This window comes from Malurus melanocephalus, unplaced genomic scaffold (genome assembly GCF_030028575.1).
Source record: "Malurus melanocephalus ecotype Western Australia unplaced genomic scaffold, MMel_1.1 scaffold_575, whole genome shotgun sequence".
NCBI lineage: Eukaryota > Metazoa > Chordata > Aves > Passeriformes > Maluridae > Malurus > Malurus melanocephalus.
The window spans coordinates 208539-229845 of NW_026623807.1; the positions used below are offsets into that span (position 1 = coordinate 208539).

At 64.1% G+C, this 21307-nt stretch overlaps 3 protein-coding genes across 3 annotated transcripts in view; 1 reads left to right on the plus strand and 2 right to left on the minus strand.

The window, feature by feature from the left end:
* Positions 1-458, minus strand: part of UBXN11 (UBX domain protein 11) — a 9775-nt gene extending 9317 nt beyond the window's left edge. Inside the window, exons 1-2 of the mRNA XM_057382553.1 lie at positions 446-458; positions 68-324 (exon numbers count right to left, since the gene is read on the minus strand). Coding sequence (XP_057238536.1) covers positions 68-324; positions 446-458 — 270 coding nt within the window. The remainder of the gene's footprint in view (positions 1-67; positions 325-445) is intronic.
* Positions 459-4999: 4541 nt separating this feature from the next.
* CRYBG2 (crystallin beta-gamma domain containing 2) lies at positions 5000-15645 on the minus strand. Its single transcript, XM_057382572.1, has 20 exons — positions 15447-15645; positions 10599-12622; positions 10000-10047; positions 9790-9908; positions 9455-9611; positions 9238-9377; positions 9035-9161; positions 8731-8766; positions 8524-8651; positions 8247-8373; positions 7871-8013; positions 7674-7800; positions 7553-7585; positions 7327-7439; positions 7059-7188; positions 6807-6946; positions 6599-6722; positions 5939-6097; positions 5485-5644; positions 5000-5370 (listed from the first exon to the last, which is right to left on the minus strand). Exons 1-20 carry the CDS (start codon positions 15628-15630, stop codon positions 5282-5284), a joined length of 4308 nt encoding a protein of 1435 aa, XP_057238555.1. The 5' UTR covers positions 15631-15645; the 3' UTR covers positions 5000-5281.
* A 1110-nt stretch (positions 15646-16755) lies between these two features.
* LIN28A (lin-28 homolog A) overlaps positions 16756-21307 on the plus strand; it is a 15843-nt gene continuing 11291 nt past the window's right edge. The window contains exon 1 of the mRNA XM_057382554.1: positions 16756-16851. Within this exon, the coding sequence (XP_057238537.1) occupies positions 16756-16851 (96 nt within the window). The remainder of the gene's footprint in view (positions 16852-21307) is intronic.

The window sequence follows — 21307 nt, forward strand, 5'->3', positions numbered from 1 at the left end:
ACACAGAACAGACACAGAACACACACAGAACACACACAGAACACACACAGAACAGGCTGACTTTTACCTTCAGCTGGATTTCTTGTGCTTGTTTCTCTATTTCATGTTCCAACACGGAGATTTTTTCCATCAGGGAGGACGTGAGCTCCATGTCAGCAGTTTGAGGGATGGGGAGCAAAAAGGGGCTCAAAACAACGGGGATAACCCAGGGGGGACTGGTGGGGGGCTCAGGGCCTGACGGGGGGGAGCAGCGCTGGGGGCACCTGGGGTGTGTTGGGCGGACCCTCGGGGGGATCCCCAAATCTGGGGGGGATTTCCCCAAATCTGGGGAGGGGAATTTCCCCAAATCTGTGGGGAATTTCCCCAAATCCGGGGGGTTTCCCGAGCCTGGGGGGGTTTCCCGATCCTGAGGGGTCCCGGCGTTTCTCCCCAAACCCTCACTCACCCCCCGCCGCCATCTTGTTGACGGGCGGTTGCCATGGSGACGCGGGGCCCGCAGTGATTGGYCCGATGCGGTCACGTGRTGCGCGCGGYMGYTCCCAGGACTACAAYTCCCAGCATGCACCGCGCGCGCTGTYCCGGGGCACCGGGACCGGACCGGGTCCCGTTTTTCTCTTGAGCCGCGCTCTGCAAATCCTCTGCCTCCGTTCGTACAMATCAGCCCGGCCTGAGCCGCCTCACAGCTCCTCTCGATCCCCTYACCTGCTTCTTCCAGCCCTATTGCTCACCTGGGCGCTGCTCTTGGCCTCGCTGATGTCCTGAGCTGGTCCCTTGTCCCCATCCCAGGACATTTCCCTGGGTGTCCCCATCCCAACTGCAGCCTCTGCRCTGCTCTGCAGAGAGTTCAGCCTCGCCAGATGGAGGTGATCAGGACCGGCCAGTTTTATCCCCAATTTTACCACCTTTGAGGGGGTGGTCACAGAATCACAGACTGGTCTGGGCTYAAGGRACCTCAAAGCTCATCCTATCCCACCCCCTGTCATAGGCAGGGACACCTTCCACCATCCCAAATTGGTCCAAGCCCCATCCAACCCGACCTTGGACACTTCCAGGGATGTTGGCTGTGCTCAACACTTCCTTTTTAACTTCCCCAAAGAGCAAAACCAAGCTAAATTTGGTGAAGTTTATCCACAGAGGAGCCCTCAGCTCAGACAGAAGCTGCCAGAGAGCTCACCATGCTTCACCAGCACCAACCCAGACAGCAGGTGYGTGTTCTCAGCACGTTCTGGTGGCTTTATTCATAAAAAAAAAAAATCTCAAATTAACCAGATCCCTTTTTTGTTCCCCGCTGCTCTGAGATCTGCTGTCAGGAGATGGATTTGGGGGGCTCCAGGAAACATTTCCCTGACCCATTTCTTGGATCTGTGACTGAAATCCTGAGGGRTGCCGTGGCTCCAGCTCCACCTGGAGTTGCAGGGAAGGAGGTTTGTTCCTTCCAACGCTGGCTGCAGTTTGCAAACACTCCCAGGGAGGGTTTCAGCTGTTCTGAGTCCTTGGTGGGTGTGAGGACAGAGAATCCCCAGGGAGAAGCAGAGCCTGAGGGGGTTCAGCCTTTCCTTGAACTTTCTTCGGGCATGCATTGTTAATTCTTGTTTACATAACTCACCAAAAAAACCCACCATCATCCTTTTTACCTGTTTCTCCATTATTTCCAGCCACGTTTATTGTCCTATGTTCATACCTTTACATCGTTTTATCTTATYTGGCCAACTAGTCTTTATTCTCTATTCAGCAACTTCAGGAGAACAGAAATTTTCTGTATTCTGTTATTATTTGGGATTTGGGGCAAAAGAAGAAGGATTTGGGGCGGAAAAATGGATTTGGGTGGAAAAAAAAAAGAACATTTTGGGTGGAAAAAAAGAACATTTTGGGTGTACTTTTATCCCTTTTATCGGGGATAAAAGTACAAAGATTTGGGGTGGAAAAAGAAGGATTTGGGGTGGGAAAATTCCTTGAGATGCCAGGGAAGAGGGAGAAAGGGCTGCCAAAAAATAGCTCGAAGGCCTTGAGGTCCCCACACCACGTCTGTCACCTTGTCCCTCATGGCACAAGCAGCAGGGGAAACTTCCCCAACCCGCYCCGGGTTGGTCTTTTGGGGGAAGGGAGGAGCGATCGGTGCCACTGCRGCGCTTAAAGGCTCGGAGAGGACGGGGAAGTGTCAGGGGAAGTGTCAGAGCACCCCGAGAGCCCCGGCCATGCCGCCCCTGCAGCGCGCCCGCCCGCTCCTGCTCCTCGCCCTGCTCGTCCTGTGCCTGGTAAGAACAAAATCTGGGGGTGCAGGGGGCTCAGCCAGCGCGGGGACTTGGGATTTCAGCTGAAAATGTCAGCTTTTGGTTTTTTCTCTTGCTTTAAGTGAGCAGGAGCTCTGTGCTGTGGGCTGGGAGGTCTGAATGTTTCCCCAGGGTGCTTTTCCAAAGCATTTCTTTAACTTAGAGAGTCCCATTCCCATCTCCAGCCCATTTTCCAGCCTCTCCTCGGCGTGCTCAGCCCATGCCCGGAGTAGGGATAGTGAGGATGGTTTGGCTCTAGAGCCTGGATGGACACACATCTGTGGTTTTCTCTCATTTCTCTCGCCCCACTGGAATTATTTTCCTTCCTGCTGGGGTCTCCATGGAGGGGTTCAGTCCGAGAGCTGTGCTGAGGGATGTTGGTTCTCTCCTGGGTGGGAACTCTTGCACCCACTGGCACTTTTAGGGAACACGATGCTCTGCGGGGCAGCTTTTGGGATGATTTTTTTTTTCCAACAAGATATTGGTAACAGGGCCAGGTTTGTGCTTATTTCACTCATAAAGTTCCACCCAAGTACAAACCGCTCCTGGCATCACAGGGTGCATTTACATTTTGGGATTTCCCCGTCTATAAACCAGCCAAAAAGGAAATCAGTGTGGTTTTGAAGGGGCAGAGCAGAGTTTTTGGGCTCCATTCCTGGTCCTTTCCCATCTCTGGAGGGATCCTAAGGAGGGGTGTAAGGCAGTGGGGAAAGCATCCCTTTTCCAGCAGCCAGGGCAGCGTTAGAAACGGAAGGAGACTGCCCYGAAATCTCCATCCTGACTGCTTCTCCCTCTTCGCAGCAGCCCGGGGGGCCAGGGGTCCTTCCTCCTCCTCATTTCCAGCCCGGGCATTTCCCAGCTCTGCCCCACACCCTCCCAATTCTGCTGCAGGYCCTGTGGCTCGTTACCTTCTCGCCACTTCCTCGCAGCAGCCGGAGGAGCAGAGACCACTCCGTGGCTTCCACTTCCCCCCTCAATTTCTGCCAACCSCCGGTTAGAACCGGGGCAGGGATTCCGGGAAGCGCTCACTTCCCTCCCCTGCGCTGCCACAACGCAAAAACCGAAGAGTTTGAGTGTGAAGRGGAACCTGCCAGGGGACACGGGGCTGTTTGTGCTGCGTGGGGTGGGGCGGTGCGAACACCGGAGTTTTCTGGTTGCGTTCGGGTGAGGGGTCTCAAGGTGAGGGGTCTCAGGGTTTTCCTCGCCGTGCCGCTGTCGGGAGGGATGTCTGAAGCTCGTTTTCTTTTCCAGTCCCTCGGCCAGGCGGAGGAACAGTCCGTTCCGAAAGGCGCCGCACCGAGCAACGCCACCAGCGCCAGCCTGAGCCCGCCGTGCGCCAGCCCCCCGCTCCTCTCCATCGCCCTGGGGCTGGGCGCCGCGCTCGTCCTGCACCTGCCCTGACCGGGACGGGTCCCGGCGCATCCCCCGCTTCCCTGAAAGCCCCGAGAACACCGTCCCCRGGATGGCATCCCCCGCACCGGCAGCAGCCAGGACCCGCCAGCGCCGCGGCACCGCTCCCGTTCCCGCCGCCCTGCGCTCCCCGMGTCCCAACGGTGTCGGGGTGAGCCCCCGGTCCCGGGGAGCGCAGCAATAAAYGCCTTGGTGCCGACACCTCGGGCTCTTCTCCGCGTTGGGGCGGGGCGGTACCGGGGCTAACCGGGATGGGGGGCGCTGCACCGGGTCCTTACCGGAGCATCGGCCATCGGTGCGGGAGGGACCGGGTGGGTCCAGGCATGAGGAGAGGAGGAGCGGAGCTGGGACCCCCGTGTGTCCCCACCCCGTGTGTCCCACCCCGTGTGTCCCCCTCCGTGTGCCCCCCTCCGTTTGTCCCTCCCGGTGTCCCCCCTCCCTGTGTCCCCTCACCCCGTGTGTCACCTCCGTTTGTCCCCCCGCTCGTCCGCTCCGCGCGCCCCCGTGCGCGCCCCCGCGGGTTCGGGCGGGAACCCCKCGCGCCCCCCTCGGGCCGGGCGGGGCATCGCGCGCAGCCCGCGCGCCGCCCTGGCCAATCCCGTGCCGGGGGCTGCCGCTCTCCGCCAATCAGGAGCCGCCGATCCCGGCCGGCAGAGGGTATATAAGAGCGGGAGGGGGCTCAGTGTTCCCCTCAGGCGAGATCGTGTCGTTGTGTGGAGCCGCTGCGTTCTGGGGGCTCAGCGATACTGAGGGAATTTCATTTTCCTCAGCCTCCCTTCCTGCCACTCAGATCTTCACCTTTGAGTTCCTCGTGTCCTCTTGCCCAAACGGGTTGGGAAGCACGTAAAATATGGACGTTTGTTGGCGGCAATTGCGAAAGCCAGGCAGTCCCCAGCCGGCTGGTGACGCCTGATGTCACCTGGTGCACCCCAGGCTGTCACCGCAGGACAGGCCGAGCTCCCGGGGGTTTGAAAGATGRGTGACCTGAGCCATGATGCAGCCCTGCGTCAGGGACAGTGAGCGCTGCTGACCCAGAGCTCAGCCCGGGCTACCACGATGGGACCCCCAAGGCCCGGGCTGGGGTCTCACCTGGAGCTGGTGGGGTCACGCAGCCCCCGGTACTCCAGGACACAGCTTGGCCACTGTCCATTCCCACCACAAACTCCGTGCCCACGAAGGTGCCTGTGCCCGTGGGCACTAGAGGGCACTGGGATCCCGTCCTGGCAGCCGGGGCGAGCTGCTGGGGTGGGGGCACTGCCAGGCTGTGGGCATTGCGAGGACAAGGACAAGGACAAGGACAAGGACACCGGCCACCCAGCCAGAGCTGGCCCAGACAAGCAGGGCTGTATCTTACACACGTACATAAATACAGTTCAGGGGAAGAAATGCTTGTGGGGAGGGGGCTCTGCTGCTCTCCCACGTCGGTTGCGTTCAGGGCTCCGCAGGAGGGAGGTGGGGTGGTTCGCCCAYGATGGAGAGGTTGATGGGCATCCTTCACATCAGCAGCTGGGGCACAGAGGAGCTTGGGATGCAGCGTGGGTGGGGTTTGAGGCCTTCTGCCCCAGTGTGGGGACACTGGCAGAGTGTCCCCATTCTGCCCCTCATAGCACTTGGATGTCCCAGATCTGCGTGGGTCTTGCATCAGCCATGTCCCAAACGATGGCGTGGTCCCGGTCRTAGGTTTGGCCACCTGCAGAGCGAGGGGAAGGTTTGGGGAGGGCAAACCCCACTCCTGATGGTGCTGAAGGGGTGGGTGCCCCATTTCTGGACTGCCCTGGGAAAGCTGCCCCTGCTGAAACCTCACCCTTGACATCAAGGATCATGTCCTCGAACATCTGGCTGTGGATGCGTCCCTGAGAATCCACACTCCAGGTCTGACGTGGCATCCGWGTCTCGGACCACAGCACGGCCTTCGCGCCCTTCCCGGCCGGCCCGATGACCTGCAGGCTCATGTTGGGGGCCACCTGCGAGGGACACAAAGAGGGATCTCCCTTAAACTGCGGGATGAGCAGGAAAACCCCTCAGTGAGAGCTGGGGGTGATGAGGGTGATGAAAGCTCTGCAGGGAAGGCTTCACATCTCCAGGGGAGCCTCAGAGGGGACAATCACCAGATCTCTGGGGCAAGGCTGAGGTCAGAGCTGGGAAAAGCTGTTATAATCCCTGTGAGATGGCTGTGGGGTGGGGAGTACCCCAGCAGGATCCTGCCAGGGGTGGCCCCGTCCCCTCGGCGGCGCTGGCTGTCACACCTGAGCCCTGACCTGGTTTTTGATGAGCCCGTCCTCGTAGTACCAGACAGAGCTGCTCTGCTCGCTCGGGCTGGAGACCACCACCCGCCCCGCCTTCATGTCCTCCACATCGTCAGGGACCAAGAGGAAGAGCTGCAGCTCCCTGCTCCTGATGCGGAAATARATCCGTCTCTGCAACGACAGAAACCTGGGGTTTGCACCCAAAAAACCCTGCTGGGTGCACCTCCAGGACCTCACCTGGCTGGGGGTTTGGGAAGGGGGGAGATCCTGGAGCCCTGGGGTGTTTTCCTCATTGTTCTCCCCCTGAAAGGCTCCCAGGTCTCCCCAGGGTGATGGCTGTGACCGTGACCTGTCCCTCGTAGCTGCCACGGGCACGGCTCACCACGCTGGGATGCCATGGATTTTACAAGGCAGTTGCCCACAGGGAGCGTTTCGCCACAAAGACGGCCACTCCCAGGGGTGGGGGACAGGAATCTGGGGTGACAGTGCCAAGGTGCTGGCACGTTTCCTGTGTCACAGCTACCAGYTGCAGGCTGCTGCTCTCCAGGATCCCCCAGCCCACCCAGAGTGGGCTGGCAGCTCTTCATCCCCACATGAGCCTGGTGCCCCGGGGTTTTGGGGTTCACCCCASCAGGTGCCAGTGCCCTGTCCCCTCCCGAAGGTGCCACTCACCTGGCGGATGGGGTAGAGGGACCCCACGTGCTGGAGCCCGCTGTAGGTCAGCCAGTTGGTGATCTCGGTGCACTCCAGCAGCCACTGCCGCCCTCGGAAGTCACCGTGCTCGCACAGCACCCAGCTRGAGGGGCAGGATGGCATGGGACAGGTCACCACGGGTGGCAGGAGACACCCACGGGGTGCTGAGGGACAGGGATTCACTCACATCCCGCCTTTGACCCGCACCGACAGCACGTGGTTGTTGAAACCCTCYGCCTGGAGACTCCGCACTTCGGAGTTCAGCTTGATCTCCTTCCCCTCGAAACACTCCAGGCCGTGCAGGAAGATGGAGGGCTCCGAGAAAAACTGCGGGATTGGGGGCAGAGACGGGGGAGGAGTGAGGGTCCCAGGGGTGGAGACCAGAACTTGGGGTGCAAAAACCTCGGGGGTTCTGAAGGGAAGGGAGAAGGGAACTCACCAGCGGAACCTTCTTCAGGGAGCGGATGGCGGTGGAGCAGAGGCAGCCCATGGCACCCAGTGTGGGGTACTCGCCCTCGGACAGCACGTGCTGCTCCCCAGCAAAGTCCCGCCCGTCGAACAGGATCCAGCTGTGGGGAGGAACATCCCGGGGCTGACAGAGCCATCACYGCAGGCATCCATCCCCCTGTSACCCCCAGCRCCCCTSRGGAACCCCYACAGAGCTGTTCAGGTTRTTGTCCCTGTCCCCATTCCCYGGGACACCCCACCTGCCCCCACAGACTCTGCAGGAGCGTGGGACGAAGGCTTCGGGCAGGGCCTGCTGGTCCTCCTCAAACACAACGTGATCCCCCGAGAAGTCGGGCTCTGAGAAAAGCAGGATCTGGGGAGAGGGAGCAGAGGGGCTCGGTGAGGGGTGCAAGGCATCAGCACCACCCCACAAGGGGCTGTGTCCCCCAGGGAAACATGTCCCCCTCCCCATCCACCACCCCTGACCTTGGAGACGAAGTGGACGTTGTGTTCCTTGACCTGGAAGCGAACAGAGCGGGGCTGGTGAGTGTCTGACCGTGTCCCCCGCCAGCCCCAGGGGTCCCGTGAGGCAGGACTGTCCCCTCACCTGCAGGATGGGCTGTACCGAGGCGATGTGACAGTCGCTGGCCCCCCAGTCCTCGCAGTTGCGGTACACCCCCTTCTCCAGGATGTACTGCTCCCCCGAGTAGTTGGGGCCCTCGTAGGCCACCCAGCTGTGGGGAAAGGTCAGTGCTGGCTCATTCCCCACCCTGGCCACCCCCCATGTCCCCTCCCCACGCTCACACTCCGCTCAGCACGTGGATGGACTGGGTGACRGTGCCGTAGCCATCCAGCTGCGTATCAGGGAGCGCCTCGCTCAGCTCCACACTCGCGCCCTGCTCAAAGTCCATGGCCTCAAAGAGAACCAGCGCTGGGTCCGAGAAATCCTGTGGGGAGAAGGGCCCCCCAAGCCCCATGGTCTGTCAGGAGGAGGGGCACACACACAGCAGGCTCCTGCCTGACCTCAGGCACCCCGGGGAGGGTGGGAACAGCTCCCAAAGCTCTGCTTGGATGAGTTTGGGGGATCCCAGCCCATGGCCAGCTCCCTTTGTGGGGTGAGGATGGGATGGGGGTGCCTGGCTCTCTCTGATCCCCAAGCRATTCCCATTCCTGCCCTCACCGTCCGGATCAGCCGTAGGGACACCAGCTCCTTGCTGTAGCCGCCCCAGTGCCTCCAGTCCTGGTACTCCCCTTCCTCCAGCAGGTACTGGTGGCCACGGAAACCTTCCTTCTCGTAGCCAACCCAGCTGTGGCACAGGCAGACACGGGCAGTGAGGACTCCAGAGGATTTTGTGGGGACACAATCCACACCCTCTCTCCCAAGTGACCCACAGCCTTTCCCAGGGGTGACCATCTCCTTCCTGGGATGCCAGCCCTGCCCACTCCGTGCCACTCACCAGCCCCCCAGGACACGCAGGGAGCCCRCAGTGGACAGTGCTGGCTCGGGCAGGCATTTCAGGTCATAGACATCTCTGCTGATGGTGAAGCTGCGGCCCTGGAAAGCTGCAGCCTCGTAGATCAGCACCTGAGGACATGGCAGGGTGAGAATGGTGCCATGGCCAGCTCAGCCCACAGCTCCTGGAGCTGCCCACCCCAGTGCTCACCTGTGGCTCACCGGGTCTCTCCACAACGGGGCTGCCCTGGAAGGAGAGAGATCCCCAGTGAGGCTGTGGTGGCAGGAGAGGACCTTGCAGGGACATCTGCTACCCCCCTTGAAAGCCTGAGCTGGTTTTTGGGTCGTTTTCATTCAAGAAGCTCTTTTRAAGCTTTCCCCCACCCCTAAAGCACAGGAGAGCTTTCCAGAGCCAYGCTTGGCCTGTTTCCACGCTGATGGGAGCCAGGAGCTGCCAGAACACRCTCCCACCACTCTCTGGATCCAGCCCCGGCACCCCAGAAGCCAGCACTCACCAGCCTGATGGGATGCATGGAACAGATGGATGGGTCCTTTGCTCCCCAAGCCTTTAAATTGGGGTACCCGCCCGGCTCCAGAACATAGGGATCATCATCGAAGAAAGGCTTGGAGTAAAGCAGCCACCTGGAGAACGGGGGAAAGGTGTCACAGCCTGCTCCAGTCCCTGCTGGGGCCACCCTCAGCCCCGGGTGCCACTCACAGGCCCGAGTGAACGATGATGGAGGCGGCAGCCAGCGCCTGTCCCCGGGTGCGGATGTCCTCGGCCGAGTCGGTGAAGCGGAGCCGGGCGCCTTCCCCGTTCTCCTCGGCGAAGAGGCTGATCTCGGGGGTCCGGTAATCCTGGGGGAACAGCGGCGTGCCAGGCTCCGGTACCTCTGCTTAGGGGCTCCAGGAGGCTCGGGGGTCCCTGCACTCACCCGCACCACCCTCTTGAAGGAGCCGATGCGGAAGGGGCGGCTCCCCCGGGACTGTCCGTTCTCCCCGTACGCTGTCCAGGGGTTGTCGATCTCCACGTCCCCCTCGGCCAGGACGCAYTTGCGCCCGTGGAACCGCGGCTTCTCGTACATCACCCACCTGGGAGCGGGGGGAAATGCTGCTTGAGCCGCAGCCCTGCGGCTGATCTCGGGGCAGAGTGTGGCTGGGGACGTGCTGCCACCGCCGCGGTGCTGAATCCGCGCTAATGAGCACCGGCAGCACGGTCACTCCTGAACCGGGCTGGGACACGGCCGATATCCCCGGCGCGGATCCCTACCCGCCTCGGATGACTCGGATGGAGATGGTGTGTGAGAGCTCCCAGGACGTGGCGTCGGGGATGTCGTCCCAGATCTCCCTTTTCTGCCCCGCGAAGCCGGCATCGGAGTAGAGGATGATCTGGGAAGGGGTGACACGGTCGGGAAGTGCTGCCACACCGCGCCACGCCCCGGCCAGCCAGCCCGGCCCGGCCCCACCGCCTTCCCTGTACCTTGCCAGGTCTTGTGTTGATCTTCTCCAAGCCCTCCTTGTCCTCCCGCTGTGAAGAGCCGAGGGGGCGGGCGGGTGAGGAGCGMGGAGGAACGTGGGCTGCCCCAGCCATCATTTCCCCGCAGCCCAAGGGAGCCGCAGCCGCAGCCTCGCGTCTGGCGTCTGCCAGATCCTCCCACCGCCCCGAGCAGCCACACCTCGAGCGTTCCTGCCCTGCTGGGGATCAGCCTCCAGCCTGTCCCCGACCCTCCTGTCACCCGCACGGGACCCTCCCAGCTCCTGTGGTGGCATCCTCCCATCGCTTGACCTCATATCCACCCATCCCAGTGGATCCTCCCATCACCCATCCCAGTATTCTCCCATAACCTGTCCCAGTGCCCTCCCATCACCCATCCCAGTATCCTCTCATCACCTATCCCAGTATCCTCTCATCACCTCCCATAACCTGTCCCAGTGCCCTCCCAGTACCCGCACTTTCACCCCATAGCTTCCCTGCTTGTTGGGAACAGGGAATGATGCTCCAGGGTTCAGCCCCCAGCACCTTCCCACACTCCCAGGAAAGGAGAGCGTTYCCCTGAGTGCTGTGTTGGATTCACTCACCAGGACATCGGTGGGGCACAGGGTGACGGTGCTCTCTGGCTCCTCGGGGACAGGAGGGACAGAGCCAGAACCCAGGGCTTGCAGCACTGCCATCTCAGGGCCAGAATGGCCACCAGGACCCAGCCCGTTGTGGTCGCTGAGGGAGGGTGAGCCCGTGCCCCCATCGCTGTCGGGCAGCTCGAGCASGGCGGTGCCGGGGGACACGAAGCGGCCGTAGAGCACACTCTTGCCCAGGCGGGAGTAGGGCTTGCCCTCATCAGCTCCAGCTGCCCGCTGCTCCAAAAAGTGGGAGAGCAGGGACATGCCCTTGAGGACATTCCCTCGGAAGAGGACGCTCTGCTCGGCTGGTCCCCYAGCCACCAGTTTGGCTTTTTCATCTGCTCCCAGTGTGCCCAGGASTGAGCCCCCCTCCAGCCACCCATCSCCYGCCACGCTGTCCCYGGGCACCGCACGGAGGGTCCCCGCGGCCGCCCGCTCCTCGGGGCTCAGGTAGGGGTTCTCGATCTCCTCCTCTTCCTCGGGGGTCTCCTGGGGCCACCCCGCCGGGCCCCGCGCCAGCAGCTCCCGCAGRGCCTCGGGCAGGGACACGGGGGCACGGGGGGCCACGCGGTCCTCGTGGATGGGGGGCAGAGCCGAGCAGCGACCCAGCGCCAACGGCCGGGGCTGCCGCGGGCCCTTGGGCGCCTTCCGCATCTCCGAGGGCTCCATGTTGCGCAGAGTGTCCACCAAGATCTCCATGTCCACCAGCAGCTCGGGATCCTCCTCGGTCGTGTCCGAGGGGCTCTCAGCTGGGGGRTCAGGGGCTGGGGGCTCGGTGGGGGGCTCTGAGATGCTCTCGGGCTCTTGGGCTGTGCCCTGGGGGTTCTCCATGGGCTCATCCCACTCCAGCTCAATCTCAGCCTTTGTTGRTGCTGGTGTTTCGGATGAAGGCTCTGGACCATCGCCCACCTCCAAGGAGGGGCTCTCGGGGGTGCTGCCAGCTCCCGGGGAGCTCTCTGTCCTCGGTGGCGTGGCTGAAGTGGTGCCATTCCCGTCTGCCACGCTTCCCTCACCTGTGCCATCCGGATCCGCCTGGCCAGCGGCGCCTGCCGAGGGACACTGCGGGGAGCTGGTCGGACTGGTTTGTGGGTCCCCGGGCCTGTCGCCGGCTCCCAGAGCTTCGTTCACTGCCCGGGGTTCGGCTTGGGGCAAGTCATTCTCCGGAGCCGAGAGCCCAGCGGTCTCCGTGGTGCCCGGCGAGCTCTCGCTGCCCTCTGCAGCCGCCGCGGAGCCGCTGCCGTCCTGCCCGGAGCTGTCCCGCTCGCCGGTGTCGTGTGTCCCGTTCTGGGCTTCCCGTCCCTCCACCGGCCGCGGTTCCGGCCCGCCCGCGTCCCTGCCGCTCCGCAGCACCGTGACCTGCCTGGCCCTGGGCAGGGCAGGGACGCGGCCGGGCTTGGCGGCGCACGGGGCACCGGGAGGGTCACCGGGACCACCCGCGGGACGCTCGGCGGGCCGGGTGGGCAGGAGGGTGCCGTGCAMGTAGCTCTCCCTGTGCACGGGCACCTCGCGGGGGGGACCGGCCGGGGTGGGGGTGTCCTCACCGCCCTCACCCCCCTTTCCCCGCTCGTCCTGGCGCCGGGGCCTTTGCGCCGGGGAATAGACCTGCGAGAAGATGGGGCCGTGCGCCGTGAATTCCTTGCGGAGGCTGACGGAGGACGAGTGGCTCGGGGTGGCGGGGCTGGAGCCCTTCTTCTCCACGATCTCCTTYTCCCAGGCTTGCAGCAGGAGGGACACGCGGGAGGGGCTCCCGTCGCGGCCCCGGGCGCTCCCGGTGCTCTCCAGCCGCCGCGACACCAGCGAGACCTTCTGGAAACGGGACCGGCCCTCGGAAGCGCCCGCGGCCGCCTGCTTCATGCTGAGCTCGGCGCTGGAGATGAAGCCCCTGCCCTTGGAGTGCCGGAATGGGAGATCTATGGCAGGGAGCGCCGCGGTCCCGTAACGTGCCGGGCTCAGCCTCTGCGGCCGCCACGCTGGGACTGGCAGAGCTGCGGGGAGAGAAGGAGTCCCTGGGARAGCTGAGAGCAAYCAGCAACCATCCCGCCCTGGCCTCCAAATCCGACCCTCCAAACCCACAGAGCTCCCTCTGACCCTGCAGGACATTTTGGGGGAATCGCGTGAACGCAGAGGTGGCTTTGGGGCTTTTTGTGGTGCTCATGCCATCTATCCTGGCAGGYGCAGGGTGTGGGGGCACAGTGGGTCCTTCTGCCTGCCCGTGCCAGCGCTGCCGTGCCCAGCAGGGATGGTGGTGGGCTCTGGCAGAGCCGGCAGGGCACAGCGGAGCGTGCAGGATGCGCCGTGCCCCGAGCTGTGCGATGAGTCAGGCGGGCAGCAGGGCTGCGCCGAGTCAGCAAATGCAGCAAACAAACAAGCCCAGAAAACAACAGGGAAGCTGCTCCATGGGGGAAAGRGCCCGGCTGGGATCGGGAGCAGGGCTGGGGCAGCCGCGGGGTRTGCAGGGGAGGTGGAGACGTGAGCAGCATCACCCCTTGACCCTCCCCTGTGGCTGTGTGGCAAAGGTGGGATGGCTCTGTCCACTCTGCAGCTTTTCCAGGACGAGGAAATGAGCTGGGATTGATCACCCAGCGCTCACCCCCTGAACCAGGATGATCTCAGCACCCAGCTCCACGTCCTGGTGTTGGGTGCTGCAGGGTGGGCATGGCTGTGGTCCCTGAGGCTCAGGGCAGGGGACAGGGATGCATGTGCCACCTCAGCTCAGGGGGGTGTCGGTGGAAGTGTCCCTGTGCTGTGGCCACATCCCTGTCCCAGAAGGGTTTTATTGCTGGGTTTGGGATCGGGAAGCAGCTGACACAGCAGGCGCTGGGGAGGGAGCTCAAAGTGCACCCACATCCCAGCATCTCCCARTTAGGAGCTGTTCGGTGTCACCGCCCAGCTGCGGGGACAAGAGGCAGGGATGGGGATTTGGGGTCAGCCCGAGGCTGGGACTGAGGGCTCCATCAGGGAATGGGGACACATTCCTGCACAATCCCAGGGCTACTTTCCCTGGGGGACACCTCGGGAGGGGCCCTCGTCGTGCRCCAGCCAGATGGGATGAATCCAACACTGGCAGGTTGGGTTTTCCCAGTCCCGGAGGGGATCGGGGCCGGGGAATGGCGGGGAATTGCGGGTACAGGCAGCTGCCTGCCCCTCCTGCCAGCCCGCCACGCGCCCTCCAGATCCTGCTCTCCCCGGCCCAGCAGGTCTTTCCAGAACAGATAGGAAGAGTTTGTGTCATTTTTCCGGAAGGCGATGAGACCTTGTCTGGGACAGCCAGCACCGCTCGAGGCTGGGGCCAGCCTGGGTGGGGCTGTACAGCTACATGGGCAAATGCACAGCTGGATGACAGGGTCACAGCTGGATCCCCAGGGTCACAGCTGGATCCCCAGGGCCACAGCTGATCCCCAGGGCCACAGCTGGATCCCCAGGGTCACAGCTGGATGGATCCCCAGGGTCACAGCTGGATCCCCAGGGCCACAGCTGGATCCCCAGGGTCACAGCTGATCCCCAGGGCCACAGCTGGATCCCCAGGGTCACAGCTGATCCCCAGGGCCACAGCTGGATGGATCCCCAGGGTCACAGCTGGATCCCCAGGGTCATGGCATTCCCCAGTGGAGAAGGGATGGATGCACTGGCCATGCCCACGGCTCCAGGACGGGACAGGGACAGGGACAGGGATGCTGACATGGTGCATCACGGTGCTGGGGGGAGGCAGGACTCAGCATCCTGCCTCTCACCTGGAGCTGGATTTCCAAAGATCTCCAGGTCTGTGTTTCCCATCCCATGCCCTCCCTGCAGCTGGATCCAGCACTGGGTAACCCTGGACCCCACAGGTGCTGGGGAAGGAGCTCACCCCGAGCCCTGCTCTGCCCCAGCACCCCATTTTCTGCACAAATAATTCCTGTTGCATCAATGGCCCAAGAGCATGAGGACATGAGGATGCAAGGACAAGAGGACAAGAGCCTGCAGCTCCCTGGTTGCCCCGCTGGCCATCCCCACCCGTCTGGACGTGCCAGGCTGGGTGCAGTGCTGTTGCCACATCGGGGCACCGGGCAYGGCTCTAATTAATCCCCTCTGGCCAGGCCAAGCCAAGCCACTGACCTCGTTTGCTGCCTCCCGTCACCCCAAAGGGTCACCCAGCACCCAGGTCAAAGGCACGAGGGGCTGTTCAATATTCAGGAGGGACRGAGGGGCCGAGGGCAGCAGCTGTGGCTGCCTTTGAGCCGGTGACCACGGATTAAGCTGAGCCTCCGGCCACGTTGGGCTGAGCTCTGTCACCGCGGGGTGAGAGCGGCCCTGCCACCTTCAGGAAAATCAGGGCTTGGGCTGGGCTGCGGCACGGGCTGAGGGTCACGGCGAGGACAGGGAACCCCCGCCCCCCTCGCTGTCCCTGTGTCCCCCCACTCTGAGCCGTGTGCCCCGCATGGAGCGGGACAGGGTGACAGGAGAGCCCCGCTGTCCCCTCAGCCCAGCTCGTGAGGCCACCGGACATAGAGGAGCCCGAGCTGACTCTGGTGCCTCTTGGGATGCACTTTGATGGCAGGAGCTGGATTACAACCCCAGCAGCCCCCCAAATTGAGGGACTGAAGGTGAGAGGATCAGAGTTKGGCTCAGCCCCCACCTCCCACCGCATCCCCTCCCTGGCCAGTGCTGGTCCCGGAGGAGCGGGGTCCCATCGCAGCACCAGGGGCACGGTCCGGGCACCGCGCAGCCCCCGGGGGTGGCAGAGGGACCGGAGCGGCGGTGCCCCCTCCCCCAGCACCGCAGAACCCCCTCCCCGCCTGCCCGGGRTCCGCACCCCGCACCCCCGTGTACCTGCCGGCCGAGGGTCCCACCGGGGTCTGTTCCGTGCCGTGCCGTGCCGTGCCGCGCCGAGCGGGCTCGCCGTGCTGCTCTGTGCACACCGCACAGCTGGGCGGACCGGCAGAGTCACCCYGAGCACCCAGCCCTGAGCACCCAGCCCTGAGCACCCAGCCCTGGCGCAGCGGAGGTTTGGCATTCCTCAGGTGCTGACAGCCGGGGAGCCGGTCGGGCTGGTTCCAGCACCGCGCTCCCCCGTTCCCTCCGACTCAGCAGCGCCGGGAGGGAGCTCGGCCGCCCTGGGTGGCTCCGGGCTCCCCGGATCCCCAGCCCAGCACCCACCCGAGTGAAGGGCGATGGTGACCTCACAGGGGACAGCAGGGACCAGTTTTGTCACCGCACCTCCGGCCAGCACGGTGCCCCCAGCATCGGCCGGGCCGTGGGGCTGGCAGGGTCCCAGCGCACTGTGGTGAGGGGCCGGGGGTCCCGAGGGCTGGGGCTGCCCCCCGGGGTTAATCGGCTTTCTGGGGGTCCCCAGAGCTGGGATCGCTCCCCGGGGTTAATCGGCTTTCTGGGGGTCCCCAGAGCTGGGGTCACCCCCGGGGTTAATCGGCTTTCTGGGGGTCCCCAGAGCTGGGATCGCTCCCCGGGGTTAATCGGCTTTCTGGGGATCCCGCGTGGAGCCCCCGGCCCTGCATTTCCCGAGGGGCTCCCAATGCGGGGAGATCACCCAAAATCTCAGAGGGCTGGGGCTCTCCAGGGGCTTCACACCGCCTTGGGGATGGACCGGAGGTCACAGTAGCCCTGGGCCACCGCGGGAGTCCTGACCCCGGGGCGCAGGGCCCTGTCCCGGCCGGGCTGGGAGCGCAGCAGGGCCAGCACTCGCCCGTATCCTCGCCCTGCCCTCSCGCTCCGCCCCAGCCCGCGGGAGCCCGCTGCGGTGCCAGCCTCACCCCGGGGCCACCACTCCCGGCTGCTGGCCCAGCCCAGGAGCCTCCCCGGCCACCGCCAGCCCGGCGCTGGTGGCCACAGTTCAGCTCCGGCTGGGGCGCCCGGGGCCACCCAGCTCTGGGTGACACCGCGCACGTGCTGGGGAAACTGAGGCAGAGCCCTGCTCTTTCTGCCGGGTTTGCCAAGTCCCTGTCCCCTCCCGTGCTCTTCGCCGTGAGCACCCACGGAGGTCCGGCTGCTGCTCCTCTTGGCTCGGGCACAGGAGCGGGATCTGTCCCCGCGTCCCCCCAGCGCCGTGGGCTCGCAGGAGGGGCAGGTTTGGGGTCCCGGTGTGTCCGGGCTGTGTCACTGCGTGTGCACGCGTGTTTTTAGCATGTACAAGCGTGTGGAAGCGTGTGCCAAGAGTGTGTGCGTGCCGAGCCGCCCCGAGCTCCCTTCCACAGACCCCGCGCTGCCCGGGGAGGGTTCGGTGGGCGCTGGGGAGCCCCTCCCCACTGCAAACCAGTTCCCAGGCACTGGAGAAACTGGAGGGACACCGGGGCGAGCCTGGGCTTTGAGTCACTGTGTGCAAAGGGAGGGACTCGGAACGCGGGCGGGGACGGGCTCAGCCTCTGCTCCTGCCGGGGAAACGGGGCCGGAGGGAGCCCCACGGCACCCCGAATCCTCCCGGGGCTGCGGGGGCGTCCCGGAGTCATCCTCACTTCAGGCAGGAGGGAATGAGAGGTGAGAGAGGAAGAGGAAGAGGAAGAGGAAGAGGAAGGGGAAGGGGAAGGGGAAGGGGAAGGGGAAGGGGAAAGGGAAGAGGAAGAGGAAGAGGAAGAGGAAGAGGAAGAGGAAGAGGAAGAGGAAGAGGAAGAGGAAGAGGAAGAGGAAGAGGAAGATGACCCTCCCCCGGGCCCGGGTGAACATTGGGTGCCTGTCCCCACTCCCATGGGGTCGGGCGGGCCCTGCTCTGGCCGCAGCTGCAATGACTGTCCCGGTGTCAGCGCCAGGGTGAGAGATTGCCCTGGCATTGCTGCAGTTTGGAGGTTCCGAAGGCGATGGGTGGGGATGGATCAGCCCGCTCAGCGTCCTCGGGATCACCCTGACCAGCACTTGGATGAAAAGATGAAAACCCTGCTCGCCAGACCAGCAGTGAGGGGAGGAAGATTCAGGACAGGCGGATGCTCTGAGAGGTGAGATTCAGCTGAGGAGGAGAGGGAGGCTCTGCCTTTCCTCAATATCCTGCTGGGCCCTCCTGGCTCCCCCAGACCAATTTTCTCCCCCACTACTGTGGTTTTCTGTCGAGGAGAGTGAGGTTTGAACAGGGGTGGGGCGATTCAAGGAGCTCTGGTCTGAGGGGGGCTGCAGCCTCCAGGGAATATCTTTCAGCTATCGATTCTCCTTTATCAGGGAGCAGGAATATGTATGGGCTGAAATCCTGATCAATGCCCGCTCTGCCTCCGATCGATCAATCAGCTGCTGATTGATGCCTCGGGGCTTTTATCAAAGGGAGCTGCCACATTTGGGCACAGCCCATCGCTGCAGCCAGGGGACAGGATTGTCCCTGCCCACCTTTATCCCTGCCTCACCTTCCCAGTGCCCCGGGGAGCCCCTTTTGGGATGGCAGCAGGGTGACCACGCTCCATCCCGAGAGCTCTGGGGTACCCCCGACACTCTGCAGGCAGAGAGAACCTCCAGAGGGGCATTTTTGGAATTTTGGGAAGGCGCTGCCTGCTCAGGGAGCCCTTGGGGACCACGCGAGCGTCACTGTCCCCCCGGCACTGGGAGATCCCTCAATCCCGGCTGGGCCTGTCCAGGCACGGGGCGAGCGGGGGGTGCGGGGGGCCAGTGAGGGGGAGGAGCGGCTTCATGGCCTCCTTTATTGATTGCTTGGTAGCCAAAGGTCAGCAGCGAGCGTGCAGGGTGGGAGGAGAGAGGTGGGATGGAGGGGGGGCTGTGCCATGGGGGGCAGTGCCATGGGGGCAGTGCCAGCCTCAGGCAGGGCACGGTGCGGTCCCCAGCACAGGCACCCACTGCTGCCCCCCGTGCCTCAGTTTCCCCACCAGCAGACGGCCTGGCAGGACTGGGCAGTGGCCACCGGTGTGCTGGGCTGGGTGGGTGAGGAACCTGGGGGCTGGAGGGAAGGGTCTGTGCCCACAGGAGGGGGTGGAGGGGGCTCAGTGAGGGTTTTGGGGGTCTGTGTGCAGCCAGGAGAGCTGTGCCCGCGGGGTGGGCAGGGACAGGCACAGCTGTCCTTGGCAGGAGCTCGGGGGCTGCGTCTGAGCTCAGCGGTGACAGTGACTGTGCTGGGGGATGGCACTGGAGCCGCAGCCCAGGTGACACCTTTGTCCAAGGTCCCCAGGACCCCGGAGGGCTCTGCAGCACCCTGGGGACACCAGAGCCCGTCTCTGGCAGTGCTGTGACCCCGTGCCTGGGCACTGCCCGTCCCCCGGGGCTCACCCTGCCCTGCACGGACCCCGGGGCAGCTCCGTGGGTGCACCCAGGACAGCAGCACCGGCCCTGCGCTCACAGAGCTCTGCCCTCGCCCCGGCCGTGCCGCGGGGGAAGATTTACAGGCTGTCAGAGCCGGGGCCAGAGGTCAGCAGGGGTCACAAAGTCCATTTCAGTGAGGTCACTGTCCACTTCTTTCAATCTAATGAAGCCATTATTTGTGAAAGCGGCCGCTTTGCCGGCTATTCCCTTGAAGCCGAGCAGGGCACAGCGGCCGGCTCTGAAAGAACAGGAAGGAGTTCCCTTCCCTTTCGCATTTGCCATTCAACAGGCCCCGAAAACAAATACACCACACACAGAAATATGGCCCAGGGCCGCTGCTGCTGCGGGGCTGTGACGCTGGAACTGGGATGGAAAGGGGTGATCCGTGATCAGGGATGGGGCTGAGTGACACAGGTGGAAAGTCACTGAGGATGGGCAGAAATTGGTGAGTGCTGGGGAATTGTTCTGCATTAGGAATACAGGAAAATGCCTCTGGGGCTACTGGTCACCTCTGTCCGTCAGGACGGGGCTGGAGGGGGAGCTGGTGGATTATTTTCTGAAGGATTTGTTTGGAGGAAAGCAGGGGCTCACTCCTTCCCCGGTCCCTTTGCCTGGGAGCAGAACATGCAGGGTCCCCAAATCCCGAGCAACTGGGGGAAAACAGGGAAGGAGATGGGATGGAAGCAGGGATGAGCTGAGACAGTGAGAGCCATTTGGAGGGGTCTCCCACAACTCCTGGGTTATTTTCTCCCCTCTTGCCCCGGTTATTCCACAACCGAGAGGAAAATGGGGATAAATATGGAACCTCTGGAGCCGGCCCTTGCTGCCAGGAGAGGGGGCCAGACGCATCCCTGCTCCCGGAGCCGCTGGGACCATCCCAAATCCCCACCCGGGTGCCGGCAGAGAGGGGATGGTGTGAACATGGAAACCGTGGTGCCACCAGCCTCGTCCCCTCTGCCAGCCCTGTGCCAGCCCTGTGCCAGCCCTGTGCCAGAGCCTGCTCGGGGATGGGAGTGAGAATCCCACGGGAAACACTGGCCCGACCCTTCTCTCCTTCTCCTCGGCTTTGGGGAACAGACTGCGGAGTGATGATGATGAGAGAGCCGTGGAGTTTCCACCCCAGCGCGGTTTGTGCCCCTTAGGACAGGAGGTGACACCCTGTGACATCACGTGTGGGTGAGTGATGGCATCTCCCGCGCTCCCCGTGTCCCGTGGGTCACCCGACAGAGTCCTGAGGGGCTGCTCAGGGAAAAACCGTTCTCCTCCTCCTCCTCTTCCTCCTTCTCCTCTGCCGTCCGTGAGCGGGAGCCCAGCGGGGCTGCGAGGCTCTCCGGGGAAGGGGCAAAGAAGAGTTCCCGGACAGGCGGGGGGAGCGGGGCAGGAGCAGAAGGAGGAGGAGGAGCAGGAGAGGAGGAGGAGGAGCAGGAGAGGAGGAAGAGCAGGAGAGGAGGAAGAGCAGGAGAGGAGGAAGAGAAGGAGAGGAGGAGGAAGGGTAGGAGAGGAGGAGGAAGAGCAGGAGAGGAGGAGGAAGGGCAGGAGAGGAGGAGGAAGGGCAGGAGAGGAGGAGGAAGAGCAGGAGGAGGAGGAAGGGCAGCTCCAGGACCCTGGACAGAGCCGCCCGTTCAGCACCACGGCCAGCGGCGGCGGCAGCGGAGCCTTCGCGCGGGATTCCCCACGCGGGATTTCAGCTCCGGCCCCGCCCGGCCCGGGGTCCCCCCGCGGGTGTCACCGCTGTCCCCGCCGTGCCCGGTGACCGCTCAGAACCCCCCGCTGCTCCCCTTGGTGACACCACGCGGGATTCGCCCCGCGTGGAGCGGTCCCGGCGGGCGCAGACACCGCCCCAGCCCCAGCTCTGTCCCGGGGGGCTCTCCCCAAAGCGGGGCCGGTGCGGGGGGACCCCCGGGCACAGCTCGGGAGGGGCKGCGGGCGGCGCTGTGCCCCCACGGCCGGGGCATTGTCCGCCGCCGGAAATGGAGCCGCTGGTCACTCGCCCTTTGTCCCCGCCCGGCCCGGGGGGCGACACTGCCCCGGCACCGCTCGGTGCCGCCGGGACGGGGGAAGCGAATCCCGGGGAGCGCACGGGGTGCGCAGAAAGCCCCCGGTGTCCCGGAAAGCCGCCCCCTCCACGCTGTTGCCGCTTCCCCCGTCCCACCGGACCGCGGCTCGCAGGTGGCTCCACTCGTGGGGAGGGGGCGCGGAGAAACAACCGAGAAACTCCCCCCGATGTTCGGGGGTCCCACCTCCCGCCCCCCGGGTGTCACTTCTTCCCTTGACAGGTGGCCTCGCCCCTAAGTGCCCTAAGTGTGGGGGGGTCATCCCTCACACCCCCCGCTCCAAATCCCTCCCGGAATGTGTCGCTATTAGCGGGGGGGTTAATTAGGATCACGTGGGGACGGGATGGCGGAGCAGGGCCCGGCGCCCCCCGGCCCCGCGGGTGGGTCCTGGGGGGG